We start from the raw sequence: 16,372 nt of genomic DNA, 5'->3' as shown, positions 1-16,372 counted from the left end.
AATTTGTTGTAAAATACTAGCTATAACAGTATTATGTCAAACCTCTGTAAAAGTAAATATAGCAGAAATGGAGAAAGAGAGCAGACTAGAGAGATGAAAGCTGCTTGAGTGTGTTTTCCATCATTCCGAAGAAGGCTATTTATAGCCAAAACAAGTAACATAGAATTTAATGCAATGCAAATATTTCCAAGTCTAAGCCTAGCTTTACTATTTAATGTTTGAAAATTACAATCAATTTACAACACTCGCCTTTGATTGTTATTTTAAAATGAATCATAGATTGCCTCGTTAAAACCTTGTCAAAGAAAAACTCAATGGGATAAAAAACTTTGACGAAGGAAAAAGAGTACAATCTCCCCTCGGAAAAACTAATCATTCTCCGAAGTTTTGTTGTAACAAATCCTTGAGTCGACGCATTCCAATGTTATGCCGTAACTTCCCAAATGTTGAATTCGGTAATGATTTCGTGAATAAATCAGCAAGGTTGTCAAATGACCGAATTTGTTGTACATCAATTTCACCATTCTTTTGAAATTCATGAGTGTAGAAGAATTTTGGTGAAATGTGTTTCGTTCTGTTTCCTTTGATATATCCTTCCTTGAGTTCTACCACCAGAAACTAGTTTATCTACCTGTAGCTCAAAATGATTAGGCTAATTTAAGACTTCAGGATTTTAAGAGTGTCCGAGCATATAGCTCTGCTTTGTTCAAAATAAGTTCTAGGCTTATTATGTGTGGTGAGAAAGTTACGGAAAAAAGAAAAATCAATAAAACACTATCAACTTTTCACCCCAACAATATCAACTTAGCAGAGATGTACAGGGAGCGCAAATTTACTAAGTTCGGGGATCTTCTATCAACTCTCCTCGTTGCTGAACAAAATCATGAATTGGTGATTAAGAATCATCAATCCCGTCCAACAGGATCTGCCCCATTACCTGAAGTAAATAATATGGCATTCCAGCAGAATGTACGTGGAAAAGGGTATAGAGGTGGACGGAGCCAAGGGCGGTACCGTGGACGAGGTCGGAGCCACGGGCATTTTCGTCCATATAACAACTCTGGTCACCGGAAGTGGCAATCTGAATCACAGAGTAAAAGAAAGGCATCACGAGGAGGAAAAACTGAAAATGTTTGCTATAGGTGCGGCATGAATGGGCACTGGACACGTAATTGTCATACCCCAGATCATCTTGTTAAGTTATACCAATCTTCTCAAAAATCAAAAGAGAAAATAGTAGAAACAAATTTCGCCAACAATAACATAGATGATTTCCCGAGAATCACAACTGGAGGAATAAGTATTAATGGTCCGAATGAACCTAACGAAACTCCCATATGGGAGGCTGAAGATTAGTAGTGTGTATTGTGTGCTTTATTTTGTTTGAACTATGTAGTGTGTTATGTTCTTATCAAATAAATTATGTTTCTTATTTATATACAGAATGGATTCTGAAGATATATGCATTGCTGATTGTGGTACAATTCATACGATTCTACAGAACCAAAAGTATTTTACCCAAATAACCAAAACCAAAGCTCAAGTCGGAACGATTTCCGGCGTATCTAATATAATCGAAGGTTTTGGAAAAGCTAGTTCCGTCCTACCTAACGGTACCCACATACACATTTAAAATGCATTATATTCTAGTAAGTCTACTAGAAATCTTCTTAGTTTTAAAGATATCCGACTCAACAATTTTCACATCGAAACTACCTCTGAGGCTGATAGAGAATATCTTCTTATTACTTCCGCTAATCCTAGCAACAAGAAAATCTTAGAAAAGTTTCACTCACTTTCCTTAGAATTATATATGATGAAAATTAGAACTATTGAGTCACACAATGTCATTGCTTCCAAACTCATAGATCCAAAATCTTTTACACTTTGGCAAGAAAGATTAGGTCATCCTGGCGTCTCTATGATGCGTCGTATTATAGAGAATTCTACTGGTCATCCTCTTAAAGATTTTAAAGTTCTTTCAAACAATGACCTTCCATGTTCAGCATGTTCTTTAGGAAAATTGATTACTCGACCATCCCCTACTAAAGTTCAGCTTGAAAGCCCAATTAGAAAGGATCCAAGGCAACATATGTGGACCTATACACCCATCATCTGGCCCATTTAGGTATTTCATGGTATTAATCGATGCCTCAACTAGATGGTCTCATGTTTGTCTTCTCTCAACTCGTAATGATGCTTTTGCAAAATTACTTGCCCAAATAATCAAATTACGAACTCAATTCCCAGATCATTGCATCAAGTCAATTCGTTTAGATAATGCCGGCGAATTCACATCTGCAATTTTTGTCGACTATTGCATGTCTGTAGGAATCTCAGTTGAACACCCAGTTCCTCATGTACATACACAAGATGGGTTAGCCGAGTCTTTTATCAAAAGACTCCAACTTATTGCAAGACCGCTGTTGTTGAAAGCAAAACTACCTACATCTATTTGGGGTCACGCAATACTTCATGCTGCTAATATTATTAGGATTAGACCAACTTCCTACAACCAACATTCTCCGCTACAACTGGTACTTGGTCAAGTTCCTAATATTTCTCAATTCAAAATTTTTGGATGTGCTGTATATGTACCGATTGCTCCACCACAAAGATCGAAGATGGGAGCTCAAAGAAGAATAGGTATCTACGTTGGTTTTGATTCCACATCTATAATTAGATATCTGGAGCCTCTAACCGGAGACTTATTTACCGCAAGATATGCATATTGTCATTTTGACGAGTCTATGTTTCCTCCCTTAGGGGGAGATAAACATTCAAATAAAGTTAATCCTGACATAACATGGAATGCGTCAGAATTATATTTTCTGGATCCACGTATCGGTCAATGCGAACTTGGAGTTAAAAGAATTATTCATATGCAAAATATCGCAAACCAAATGCCTGACGCATTTAACGATTCTAGAAATATAACTAAATCTCATATACTGCAGTAAATACTCCAGCTAGAATAGATATACCAATTCAAAAATCAGATACAAAAGAATTGGTTATAGAATCAAAGCCACGCCTGAAGCGTGGTAGACCGGTCGGTGTAAAAGATGTTGCACCACGAAAAAGAAAAATAAAGAAAATTGCCCCTGAAGTGGCACATGCTCCAGAAAAAGTAAATACCCTGAAGTGGTATTATCTCCTGAAGAGATTCCAGTCCCTGAAGATACGTGATTAAGCAATCATGAAATTTCAATAAATTATGTGCATGATATGAAATTATGGGATCGAAGTAAAGCCATAATTGATGATGTATTTGTGTATTCCGCAGCATTGGATGTAGACATAAATTCTGATCCTGAACCACAAAGTGTGGATGAATGCCGTCGAAGAAAAGACTGGCCAAAATGGAAAGACGCAATCCAAACAGAATTAAATTCACTGCGTAAAAGAGAAGTATTTGAACCTGTTGTCCAAACACCAATCGGTGTGAACCCTGTTGGAAATAAATGGGTATTCATAAGAAAACGAAATGAAAAGAATGAAATTATGAGATATAAAGCCCGACTTGTAGCACAGGGGTTTTCTCAAAGGCCTGGCATTGATTATCAAGAGACATACTCGCCAGTGATGGATGGAATTACTTTTCGTTTGATATTAGGTATGACATCTAAAGAAAAATTGGAAACACGTCTTATGGACGTCGTTACTGCATACCTGTACGGTTCACTTGATAGTGAAATTTTTATGAAAATCCCAGAAGGGTTAAAAATGGACGAGTTCAAGAAACCTCATCATATATATTCCATTAAACTTCAACGATCATTGTATGGACTGACACAGTCTGGTCGTATGTGGTATAACAGACTTAGTCGTTATTTACAAAAGAATGGGTATATTAGTAATCAAATTTCTCCATGTGTTTTTATCAAAAAATCACAATCTGATTTTGTGATTATTGCTGTATATGTGGATGATTTAAACCTTGTAGGAACAACTACAGAGGTTGATAAAGCTGTCATATACCTAAAAACAGAATTTGAAATGAAAGATCTTGGAAGGACAAAATATTGCCTTGGTATACAAGTCGAGCACTTGTCATCGGGAATTTTCCTCCACCAATCTACATATACAGAAAAGGTTTTGAACAGATTTTACATGGATAAATCTCATCCATTGACTACTCCAATGGTGGTTAGATCTTTAGAGCCTGATAAAGATATATTTCGACCACGAGAAGATGATGAAGAAGTTCTCGGCCCTGAAATCCCATATCTTGGAGCAATTGGTGCATTTATGTATCTTGCAAATAATACAAGGCCGGATATTGCATTTGCTGTGAATTTATTGGCTAGATTTAGCTCTGCTCCGATGGACAGGCATTGGAATGGGATCAAGCATATATTTCGTTATCTTCGTGGAACAATTGATTTTGAGTTATTCTTCCCGAAAAACTCAACATCTCAGCTGATTGGATATGCAGACGCTGGATATTTGTCAGATCCTCATTTTGGCAAATCACAAACTGGATATGTGTTTACATATTGCGGTACAGCCATTTCCTGGAAATCTACGAAGTAAACTACAGTGGCAACCTCAACAAATCACTCAGAACTCATTGCGATTCATGAAGCCAGTAGAGAATGTGTTTGGTTGCGGTCTATCATCATGAATATTCAGGAATCATGTGGATTCCAAGACATCACTAGAAGTCCTACCGTTATGTTTGAGGATAACACCGCATGCATTGATCAACTCAAGGAAGGATATATCAAAGGAAACAGAACGAAACACATTTCACCAAAATTCTTCTACACTCATGAATTTCAAAAGAATGGTGAAATTGATGTACAACAAATTCGGTCATTTGACAACCTTGCTGATTTATTCACGAAATCATTACCGAATTCAACATTTGGGAAGTTACGGCATAACATTGGAATGCGTCGACTCAAGGATTTGTTACAACAAAACTTCGGAGAATGATTAGTTTTTCCGAGGGGAGATTGTACTCTTTTTCCTTCGTCAAAGTTTTTTATCCCATTGAGTTTTTCTTTGACAAGGTTTTAACGAGGCAATCTATGATTCATTTTAAAATAACAATCAAAGGCGAGTGTTGTAAATTGATTGTAATTTTCAAACATTAAATAGTAAAGCTAGGCTTAGACTTGGAAATATTTGCATTGCATTAAATTCTATGTTACTTGTTTTGGCTATAAATAGCCTTCTTCGGAATGATGGAAAACACACTCAAGCAGCTTTCATCTCTCTAGTCTGCTCTCTTTCTCCATTTCTGCTATATTTACTTTTACAGAGGTTTGACATAATACTGTTATAGCTAGTATTTTACAACAAATTGTTTATTATATATTAATTAAATATTTATTTTTTTGAAATTAATTAATAAGATAAACAATATTATAATATTACGATAAACTTATTAAAGGGTTAAATTGTACAAAACTAGTAGTTAAGAGGCAAAAATATACAAAGCTCGCAAGGGGCAAAAGTATACAACTGTGAGGATAATATTGGAAAATATTTTAGCAAAAGGGTTGAAGTGTACAAAATCTATAGTTAAGGGGTTAAAATATACAACCTTTTTATTTAAGGGTTTATGTGTACAATGTGTTATAGTTTAAGGGCGAGATTATAATTAAGCCTCTAAAATATTATTAATGTGTATAAAAAATCCATTTTTTTCTTTTCTTTCTCTTCATCTATTTACAGTCAAACCGAACACGGACTTGTCTCAAAAAAACATAAAAATACCCCTTTAGGGTTATTGATAAAAGTTGTTATATATTTAGAAAAATATTGGTAAAAGAATATTATTACAAAAATTAACAGACGTGCCTTCGGCTCAGACTCAATGAGCCTAGTCAAGCACGCATCTCACACCAAGAGTTTTAATCATGTCTTTAGTAGTGTACTGGTTTGGTCCCTTGCTCAAGTGGTCTGTAATGTATTATCAGTTGTTGTAAGGGTTCGCGATCTTCTATTTCTAGTAACATTAACATATGATGAAACTGCCCTGTACATGACACAACTAAATTGTTCAAGTTCTGTTCTCACTACCTAAAAACTGTTGCAAACAAAATGTTCCAGGAATGAGGACTTCAAGATGTCTTTGGCTACAACGTGTAGGTCTTTGTCAATGTGCCTTTCAATCCGTCTTTGGCTTAATGCGGTTTACTCTTGAATACAGGAAGACTCCGGCAAGTGCCACTCCGGTTCCTGTACCGAGAGGCAAAATTGATTATCAATTTATTATATACATAAATAATCTGCTGGAGTTCAATATAACATCATATGCTTTTGAACAGGAGACTTTGAACAGCTCTGCTTGTGTAATCAAGTAAAAGGTCTATTTTCCTACATTGTTAATGTTATAAAATATTAATATGTGATGTATATGATGCTGGAAAACTTACCTAGAGAGTTGATAGGTGAAACAGGTGTGCGGAAGAAAAGTACAGAAGTCACAATCACCCCGACACGTTTCACACAGTTTCCTACAGAGTGGGTGACTGGAGATACTCTCTGCAATAGCATATATGCAACCTGCACAAAAGACGCACACCAGCAATGTCACAAGACAACCTCTCATGAGGTTCTGTCGGGAGCACTGTCATTTCTATCCTATTTTACAAGTTATGTTTTATTTCAACAGCAAAATATTCATAGTGAAAGGAATTAATAAGATGTTAATATTAATAAATTGCACAATTACTTTCATCAATTCACAACATCCAACTCCTATAAACTTCTATTAGGGGTGTAAAAAAGTGCATACTTTAACACTGACAAGAGACTATAACAAAGCAGATTGTATGTCAAGGAAGCTTACCTGTTGGTATGCATGGTAGCAGAGTGCAGCAATAAACGACCTAGTATAAACTTGGTTGACATTTAATCCCTGACATAGAAACAGCTGAAAATCAATGACAACACAAACAACATTCCTGTGTCAACAAACCCTTCTGTGTTTAGAAGCATTTAAATTTGCAAAATACTCACAGCAGACTGCAGGTATGAAGGGGTGAATTTAACTCCTTCCATTAAAATGGAAAGAGGGGCTGACAAGATGAAGGACATGATTGTTATCACCGAAAACAGGGTAATATTGTCCAATGATTCCTGTAGATAGCAACGACCATTTTAGTTTATCCTTATTACGGGTCCTTTGTAATCATATCTCACGAATACCATGGCACACTTGTAATTCACAAGCTGAATTACTTTAGGTGCATGAACTAATTTCCTTTTGAGAACACAGTAACAGGAATGAACAATGTATGCACTAACATTTTCCCAACCGTATAATGCATAATCTTTAATGTACAACCGATGGTAATAATATTAGGATACCTCTTTCTTAACCATGAACTTCTTACTAAGGACATTTCGAGACTGATTAGTCAAATTAGAAGCCATGGCACTCCAAAATCCTGCCCTGGAAGCACACACATTGAAGAGGAAATCATTAAATGCTAGATATAGTTAGAAACATAATCTCTAATATATCTAAATATCTAAGGTGAACTGTGGAGGACATAATCCTGATAAAAACAAGCTTGTGTCTATTTTAATGCCTTACCAGTTAAATGAGGCCTCTGTCATCGATGCTAGTCCTACTCCCCCCACAATTGGAAAAAGCGAAGCAATTATCCATATACTCGGAACCTATAAAAATTAAAATGACAAGAAAGCTAAAGCTAAAACCCCACGCCACAATGTCAAAAAGTAGAAAAAATTGTGCCATATAGCAAATATGTTAGCTATATGGCGTTATACCCATGATTAATGATTTAGTTTCTCCAACAAAATTTAGTTATATTCCAGGAAAAGAAAACCGTTATTCCTTTGAAAACAGCACACATTAACGAGATACATAAATTATATGATTGATTTATATGGAGTGCCTAACTACAGATAAAATTATCAGAAAATTCTTACCTCTCCAAGAAACATAGCTGATAAGACGACAGAGAAAAAAGGCTCCATAGCTTTAATTGTATGAGTAAATGAGACAGATACTTCTCCTAGGCTCATATTGGTGAAGAGGTTACCTAATGTGTGCACCACAGCCATCGGAAGAATTGCTATAAGCTACAAGCAAATGTCATGGCCGGAGTCAGTACGAGAAGTCAAATCAATACACCAAAAGAACAAATTGCAGAGTGTGAAAATACCTGTGCACCTGAAATTTTAGGACGCTTGTAAAGATTGGATGTCCACATGAGAATAACGAGGACTGTTCCGACAGCAAACTGAGCTGCAGTGATAGTCACTGGATATGGAAAAACTTTGAGTACCTGTATGAATTAATTTTAAATAATATTTACATTTTGCACATCTTTAAGTGGAGAATACAAACATGAACTGTCTGTGTTCATTATTTAGTGGTAGCTTGATCTAGAGTACTGAAATCTACTTAAGGCTCACAAAAGTCTTAAAATTAAGTACTATAATCTTCTGCACCGTCCCCTTCTGCATGTCCATTTTCAAAATATAAATATGAAAATAGGCTTAAAGTAACTATACCAAATTATTAATTTTCCGTGTTCATGTACAAATGTAGTGTGTCTTATCCTACTTAAATATGCTCAAGACCCGCATAATAGCTTACATGCATTGAAGGCTTCGAAGGACTCAATTCACGACGTATCTGTTGGACATTCAAGACCACACTCAGAAACAACTAGCTTTACTCTCTGCTCAAGCATTTGCTTATCACATATGGAAAAAAAAGAAATTTCTCGGGCTCACAAGTCACACTAATAAACAACTAGCTTTACTCCTTGTTCTCTAAGGCCAACTCCAAGAGTGGCCTAAAGGTCCAAATTTGGACCGATTTCGGTCCAAATTCACCCAACAGTGGCCTAAATCTCGGTCCAAATTTGGTCCGAGATTAAAATAATAGTTTTTAATGTATTTCTTTTAGTTTATTACATAAAATTTTGATTTCGGGTATTTATAAATGCAATTGACCGATATTAGGATATTATTATTATTTATTTAAATAATAATTTAAATTAAAAAATATTTAAACGTAATTAAATAAATATCATTGCATTTCTTGAATTCTATTATTCATTTATTAACAATTTTAAAATAAAACAAGTAATTAATAATAATAATAAAATATAAAGATAATATCTTACATCATACAAAAATAATATATTTATTATTACAAGACCTTAAAATAATTAAATAAATATTTTGAGGTTTGGACCGAAATTTAGACCAAACTATTGGAGTTAGAGAGGGGTTCGGTCTAAATTTGGACCAAACTCTTGGAGTTACTCTAAAATTTGTTGTAATAGACCAGATTTATGTACTTGGATGATGTGATTTGATGGGCTGTTCTACCATTGTTGCTTTTTATTAATAATCTTTTTGCACAGATTGTGCTTAGATAGTCTCTATGGCCTATCATAGAGCTTGGGCTAGACCAATCTTTTTATTAACAATCTTTTTTATCCGTTTCTTCTTTTATATAAATATTATGTAATTTAGCCAAAAAAAAGTACATAATGACCTAGTGACATGTCTGTGCACACTGTAAACCTATAGTAATTTGAAAATCGAAGGCAGAAGTAACCAAAACATAACAAGTGCAGAGAGAGAATTTCCGAAAACAGAATATGAATTCTCTGTTTTCACCGACAAGTTGGTATGATTCATAATGCTTATTTATATTCGACACGAGGAACTTGAAACTGTTTGTTCATTTTTACAGGTGCTAAAATGTGACTCTAAGCTCGCGAAATTCTGATATAACAAGCTAATTCATACTAACAATCTAACAAGTGTACTCACACTATAAATGAAGGCGCTGGTAATGAAAACCATGACAATTAACAAATGCATTATGTTGTACAAAGAAAAATGTTAGTACCTGTTTGTTGTAGATGTTGAAATAGATATTAAAAATGTTCCAAAGGCCAAATAATAAACCAAGCACCAAAGTGTCTTGAAATTTCGACGTAGAGACTTCATCATCATCATCATGATCAGCGCTCTGGGAGATTGAATCAGCCGCCGCCTTGACTTGGAAAGCGTTTAGTAGAGGCTCTGGAGTTAGTTTAGGAAGTGTGATCAAAGCGTTGTGTCTTGACGGCTGAGATGATAAACGAGGAGAAGATGAAGCGGAGAGAGCGTAAGTAAGTGCTTTTGAGAGAGGGTTGTATCTGTGGAGAGATTGAGAAGGATGGGAGAGATTGCGAGGGTTAGGTATGGGGAGGGTATGTGAGAGAGAATACGAAGAGCTCTGCATTTTTTTTGGAGTTATGAATGAGAGAGAGAGAGAGAGATTTGTCTGAATCTTCCCCTTTGGAATTATGTCGAGAGAGAGACAGAAAAAAGGAAGGGGGAGTTGGAATATACACGATGACCTGCACATTATGACAACTTTATTACATTTGTATTTTAATTAAACTTATACTCCCTCGCTCCCTCCGTACCCCTCAATTATTTACATCGGGAACGAGAATTCGGTACGCACTTTAATGCTTTTATTAAATATAGTTGTATTATTATTTTTTTTAATTTTTTTTTCATCTAAATAAAAATATAATGTTAAAATTTTTATAAAAAAAAATTTAAAAATAAATTACGGAAATATACTTTATAATTACCTTAAAATACGTGACAAGCATGTGAAAAAAACTGTAAAAAATGAGAGGGACGGAGGTATTATAAGCTAATGAAAAATCAAAGCAATTTTAGTAATAATTTTTTTTTTGAAAAATATCACAAATTTTCTAAATAATGTAGTATAAAACCAAACCAAATATATCCTCTATATCCAGTTAGTAGTATGTCAATTGAAATGTGCATACAAATAGCTAAACAAAATGAACAGCTTAATTAAATATGGGAAAAGGCAGGTGAAATTCGAAATGGCTGTTTTTCAAATTATAAAAAAGATTAATAATTCCGAAACGGCTGCGCGTTACAAATGGTCCCCATTTGCAAAGATTCAGCATGAGGCCGAAATTGCATGCAGGTTCATTTCAAATGTCTAAAGAGCTTCTTAATTGATATACTCCCTCCGACCTCCGTTTTTGTTGTCACCTTAATTTTTGCACATTTTTTTTAATTTAATTTGACCGACTAGTTAATCCTATCCTATATATTAAATAAGTTTTAAAAGACGGCTAGTTAATCCTAAATATTAAATAAGTTCTAAAAATTTAGAAAAAAATTACTAGGGAATAAGAATATTAATTTTTTTATAAGTAATAAAATACAAGTGGAATAATAGTGTTTTTAAATAACTTGTAAATTATATTATTTTTTTAAATAATACAGTGTTTAGGTAATTAGTTTATTTTAAATTATAGTAATATTTACATATTACTAAAAATTTATATTTAAAATATTAATCAATTAATGTTTATATATAGATGTAAATAATTTACATATGAATTCAGTTTTATGTGAATATCTTCTTATTTATAATTATTTTATCTTATTCTTATGTAATTGTAATTTTTTTAATTTTAAATGATTTATAATTATTTAAAAATATATTTTTTGATTAATTTTTATTGTTGTTTGAATTTGCTATCATTTTTTTATTGTTAAGATTTGGGGTACATATTTTAAATTTGCACGGGGCACGTGAAATCTCAGGCACACTCTTGTTATTTGGTCAATCCGATATAAATGGATTGAGTACGAGTTACAAATATTTTCACTCTAATCCAACCCAACCTGATTCATTAATATATCAACCATAATTTTATATACTTTTTTAAGTTGACATGTATTTACATCTCTTCTCATATGTTTTCATGTAATTATTACAATATCTTAAATGAGTTGTGTATTATCTTTTTTTTTTCTTCATTTCTGTTGACGGAGGAATCTGGTAACAACAAAGTCTGAGGTTCGTAGCCGGAAACAAGATCTATGACGGTGGTTCTTTATCGGAAACGTGAACAGTAACCGGTGGATCCGATGAACAGTGCTCGTCGGGAAGTATGAACAGTGTGTGGTGGTGATGATTATTGGTGGCTGAGATTGTTTGGGATTAGTGGTGGCTCATTTGCGCTCTCGCTTCTGACCCCTCACAATTTGCCTACGTATCCCTATTTATAGGGAATCAAGCCCACGTAGTTCTTGGGGAACAAGAAACCTAACAGGCTTAGATTTCTTGTCCTGAGGCCCAGTAGGAAACCTACTGGAAACCGTCTTCTACTAGCTTTAGGAATGCCCGCCGATGAGGCCCAACCACAAAGGCCTAAGGCTCGTCCGCGGCTTCAAGACTTTACGGATAGGGCATCTACCTGGCCAAGGATAACCCTTCGCTACCATCTGTTTCTCCAGATCGTGGACGCAGGTATAACCGTGGTTCACCCCAAATGTTGGACACATCCTTATCCCCCGATAAGGAGCCCCTACCAGATTACAGGATAAGTGATCTCAAGCTTTTGGGTGCAAAGTGCAGGATACTCCGAAGTCTCCCAACGAGGACACCCATTGACTACAGAGACAGAGCTCCTAAAGCACACACCAGAATTTACCCCACATCCCCAATGAGGACACTCATTGACTACAGGACGAGGTCTTCCGTCCAGGTATACCCCTGGAGGTCTCTGAACACGAACACCGCCTTTCCTGTAGATATGCTACAGGAAGGAGTTCTTCAATAGAGTACCTGCATCAAATAGGTTAGTAATAATAATCTCCATCTTCCTTGAATCTTCCAAAGAACCCGGTCAAGTAATCATGTTGAAATCTTCCCAAGGTTTTTCTACTCATTCAGGGTGTGCCCTAAGGCTCACCATAGAAAAGGATTCAATCAGGAAATTCCTCACCCTTTCCTTAGTAATTGGGCATGCCTCCCCACTATGCTGAGGGCGCGCCTGCGGCTTCTACTTATCTTTAGTTTCATATTCATTGGACGCGCCTCCCCTATCAATAGGGCGCACCTTGCCCTTTACAGTGAAAGAAACCTTCTTTGTCTTCTCCCTGATTTCAGGCATTTATATCTTAATTTTGACTGTTTTCTTATCTTTAATTTGAATATAGTTTTTACCAATTTTTGGGCATAACAACTACCCCCCAAATTTCATATGTCATTGAAAATGGGATTGGAATTTTTACTCATCTTTATCAAAATTTGTATAAACATATTCATCAATGCTTTTGTCAAGGCGCGGCCTGAACAGGGCTTGCCTTCCAACTTTTCCTTAAAATTCAATGCTGCTATGATAGCCAAATAAGGCGCTCCTTCCTGAAGGCACTCCTTCCTGAGGGTGCGTCCTAGAATTTCAAACGGTTTGGAAACGGTTCCCCTTATTTTTAGGGAATCGTGATCGACGTGACTGATTTAACAGTTGTCATTTTCAGCTATAAATGCCAGTCACATCATTTCTTTTTACTTTTTACTTTTACCCTTTCTCTCTACTTTACTTTTCTTCAAAAAATTATCACACCAGCGGGAGGGTATTTTGCTCGGAATCTGACCTAATCCTCCATCGTTTCTTCAGTTTTTTCAGTCCATCTCCTTCTCCGATCACAAAGGTACACATGACTTTTTGTATTTCTGAGTTTCATCCATTAAATCATTATGCATGCTACAAGACTGTTCATCTTCCATTTCTTGAAGCATATTGTTTTTGTATGTATATATGTATATATGGGTGTATATATTTGTATTTGCCCATTTAGATCCTAAATTATAGGATAATTAATTTCAAATTTGTGTTTTGAGAATTTCAACCATTAGCATGATTATGCCCAGAAAACCGTTACTTATAGTCTATACATAACCATATCCACCTTTAAAGCTTATCAGCAACTTGGGGCGCGCCTCCGTATACCTCTCCCAACAATGATGTCAGTTTTTAATCAGAGATGGATCCTAGGATGCGCCTTATTGTTAAACAGGGCGCGCCTTCTTATGATAACGCATGTTTTGTGTTTCAATAGGATAACTGTTAAACCCATCCTTTTAATTGGGGCATGCTATCTTTCCAATGCATGCCTTTCATTGCTTTTATTTTTTTTCTTCTTTTACTTTCTGAACTGGATGCACCCTCAACCTTTCTTGATTTTCTTGACAGCTGGAAAACGAGGGTGCGTCCTCTCCTTTTCATCCATTCAAGGATTTCCTTACCAAGTTGGGAATTTATTCACCCCCAAACATCTACTTCGAACCTCAGCCTCCAAACGCCCACCACACTCCTGAGGTTAGGAATCAGGTGGCGCGCCTTGTTCAAGAATCCAAAAAAGGTACCCTGATGGCTGATTCTTCGAATGGTTCTTCCATGGACAATGTCCCCTTGTCTCGTAGGCATGGGAAACAAAAGCTAGTCCAGAAGGAGAGATCTCCTGCACCTACTGCAACTGAGCTTGATGACGATGACTAGTTGGAGTCCCTCAATGATGATAGGTATAGGAGAACCGAGATTGGAGTGAATGTTGGGGCTGGCCCATCCAAAGTCTCTTACAGGGCGATTTCTCCAAGTCCATCTCCAAGAGAGGGCGCGCCCACTCCTCTTCATTCAGAGGGCGCGTCTGGAGATGAATCGCCTGAACTCAAAGATGAATCCAACTTCTTTGATGAAGACTCCTTTCAGTTTTCTAATTCTCCTCTCCCTTCTCTCATTCCTTTCAAGCACTGGGAAGTATCTGATAGTGAGCTGGATTTTGACTGGAGCAAGTATGAAGTTTGTAAGGAGGCTGTGAAGAAACGTTTCAGAAAGGAACAAGGGAAATTATTTTGTGTGGGACTTTCTTCCAATTGCTCGGACGAGCAGTTAGGCTGGTTGATGCAGTACTATGATATGGAAGGCATTTGGGCGCGCCCTATGAGCATGATGCGCCCTCACCTCTTCAATTATGGCAGGAATTTCAGGATTCCCAGGATGGTGACTAGTGCTAAGATGGTTTCCCTGGGTGTGGGCGCGCCTCTTCACCCCTATCTAAGGGATATGATTGAGCTTTATAACTTGGCCCCTCTGTAATTATCCCTCAATAGCTATAAATTTGTTTTAGCCTTATTCATCATGTACATGGACCTTGGTTTCCCCACACCTACCATGGAAGATGTGAGCCATTTCTTTAGCCTCAAGAGGTCTGATCATGGCTACTTCTACTTGGTCGTAGACAAGCAGCATAACAAAAAGGGCTTTTTATCAGGAAAAGTTAGCCATGAGAAATGATGGAAAGAGAATTTCTTTTACCTGTACGATGTCCCCAGGGTCAGGATCCGATTCAACACAGATCCAAGTAAGGGCACGCCCTCTCCTTCCTTTTTATATTTCAATTTTATTTGCACACATATTTCTTACTTTCTCATATCTTCTTTTATTAGACAAACCAATTGTACGGGAGCTCGAGGGAGCGCCCAAAGAGAGGGCAGAGGCCCTTCTCAGAGTTGCTGCGGCCAAGTGGAACCTGAAGGCGCTTGTAACTGAATCCAACTTAATGCGAGTTGGTATTTTGTCTGAATGTGTGGGGACCAAATGTAGTTATAAAGAATTTAGGAAAGGTGTTCCCCTTACCCGTGTGGTGGAAGTTGATAGCGGTGAGGAAGAGGATGAGGAGGAGCATGAAGACAGCACTACCCAGAGTGAACCTCCCTTGGTTTGAATATAGCCTTCTCATAGGAGGGCGCGCCTTATTACTAGGGCACATCCTACCTAGTTTTCCTAGTTGCTTTTCTTTTCATGTCTTTTATTTGTGTTATATAATCTTCTTGCATTTGCATCCATCTTTCATGCACTGTCGTTAACATATCATATCTGACATTTTTAGTCTCACGTGGGCGCGCCCAAAACATTGGCGCACCTTTACTTACACCTACTAATCATTTTTATGTGTTTCTATGCAGATATGGCTCCTCCTAAGATTCCCAGATCCTTTGGGGCGTGCCCTTCGGAGAAACCCAAATCTAAACCTCCCAAGAAGGATGCTCCCAGGGCCCAGACCTCTGCGCCTACTCCAACTCATGTCCCTCAGCCTACTCATATCCTGAAAAGACCAGTTATTGATCTTATTGACCAATAGGGCGCGTCCAAGAAACTAAGGACAGAGGGCGCACCTTCAGGGTCTTCTGCTGCTCTGAATTCTCTTGGCCCATTGAACTCCCTTCATGTAACTGATGAAGAGGTGGAGCAATGGAAAGCTATGAGTCTGGGGGATGCCACCAGGGCTTCAGTCAAGGCATCTTGCCAAATGGTCATCCACTCCAGCCAGATGGTGGACGAGTTCTTAGCAGAGAGGGCGCGCCATGAGAGGCTGCAAGGTGATAACAATATCCTGCAGAATACCTTGAAATACAAGGATTTTCTTAATGCTATGGACATCAAAGCTAAGGATTCTGAAATCTTCTTCCTCAAAGGTGAGGTGGCCAACCTAACTTCTCAGCTTGAAATTGCTAATAAGAAGGCTACTC

General features: G+C 36.8%; 1 protein-coding gene across 1 annotated transcript; it reads right to left on the bottom strand.

The window, feature by feature from the left end:
* Nucleotides 1-5,737: 5,737 nt before the first annotated feature.
* LOC141716634 (triose phosphate/phosphate translocator, non-green plastid, chloroplastic-like) lies at nucleotides 5,738-10,328 on the bottom strand. Its single transcript, XM_074518825.1, has 9 exons — nucleotides 9,860-10,328; nucleotides 8,151-8,273; nucleotides 7,915-8,067; nucleotides 7,556-7,641; nucleotides 7,327-7,411; nucleotides 6,976-7,095; nucleotides 6,806-6,874; nucleotides 6,390-6,519; nucleotides 5,738-6,192 (listed from the first exon to the last, which is right to left on the bottom strand). The coding sequence occupies exons 1-9, from the start codon at nucleotides 10,235-10,237 to the stop codon at nucleotides 6,122-6,124; spliced, it is 1,215 nt and encodes a 404-aa protein (XP_074374926.1). The 5' UTR covers nucleotides 10,238-10,328; the 3' UTR covers nucleotides 5,738-6,121.
* Between the last annotated feature and the right edge of the window lie 6,044 nt (nucleotides 10,329-16,372).

The sequence above is a fragment of the Apium graveolens genome, chromosome 4 (assembly GCF_009905375.1).
Source record: "Apium graveolens cultivar Ventura chromosome 4, ASM990537v1, whole genome shotgun sequence".
Taxonomy (NCBI): Eukaryota; Viridiplantae; Streptophyta; class Magnoliopsida; order Apiales; family Apiaceae; genus Apium; species Apium graveolens.
Note: the sequence above shows the minus strand (reverse complement) of the source record. Positions and strands in the feature narration are given on the sequence as shown.

What these genes read in the sequence shown, in the direction of transcription:
- LOC141716634 (XM_074518825.1), bottom strand. Translation starts at nt 10,237, where the DNA reads ATGCAGAGCTCTTCGTATTCTCTCTCACATACCCTCCCCATACCTAAC. An exon ending in TCAACATCTACAACAAACAG is followed by an intron (nt 8,274 to 9,859) that starts GTACTAACATTT and finishes TAATTCATACAG; the next exon opens with GTACTCAAAGTTTTTCCATA. An exon ending in AGTTCATGGTTAAGAAAGAG is followed by an intron (nt 7,096 to 7,326) that starts GTATCCTAATAT and finishes TGCTATCTACAG; the next exon opens with GAATCATTGGACAATATTAC.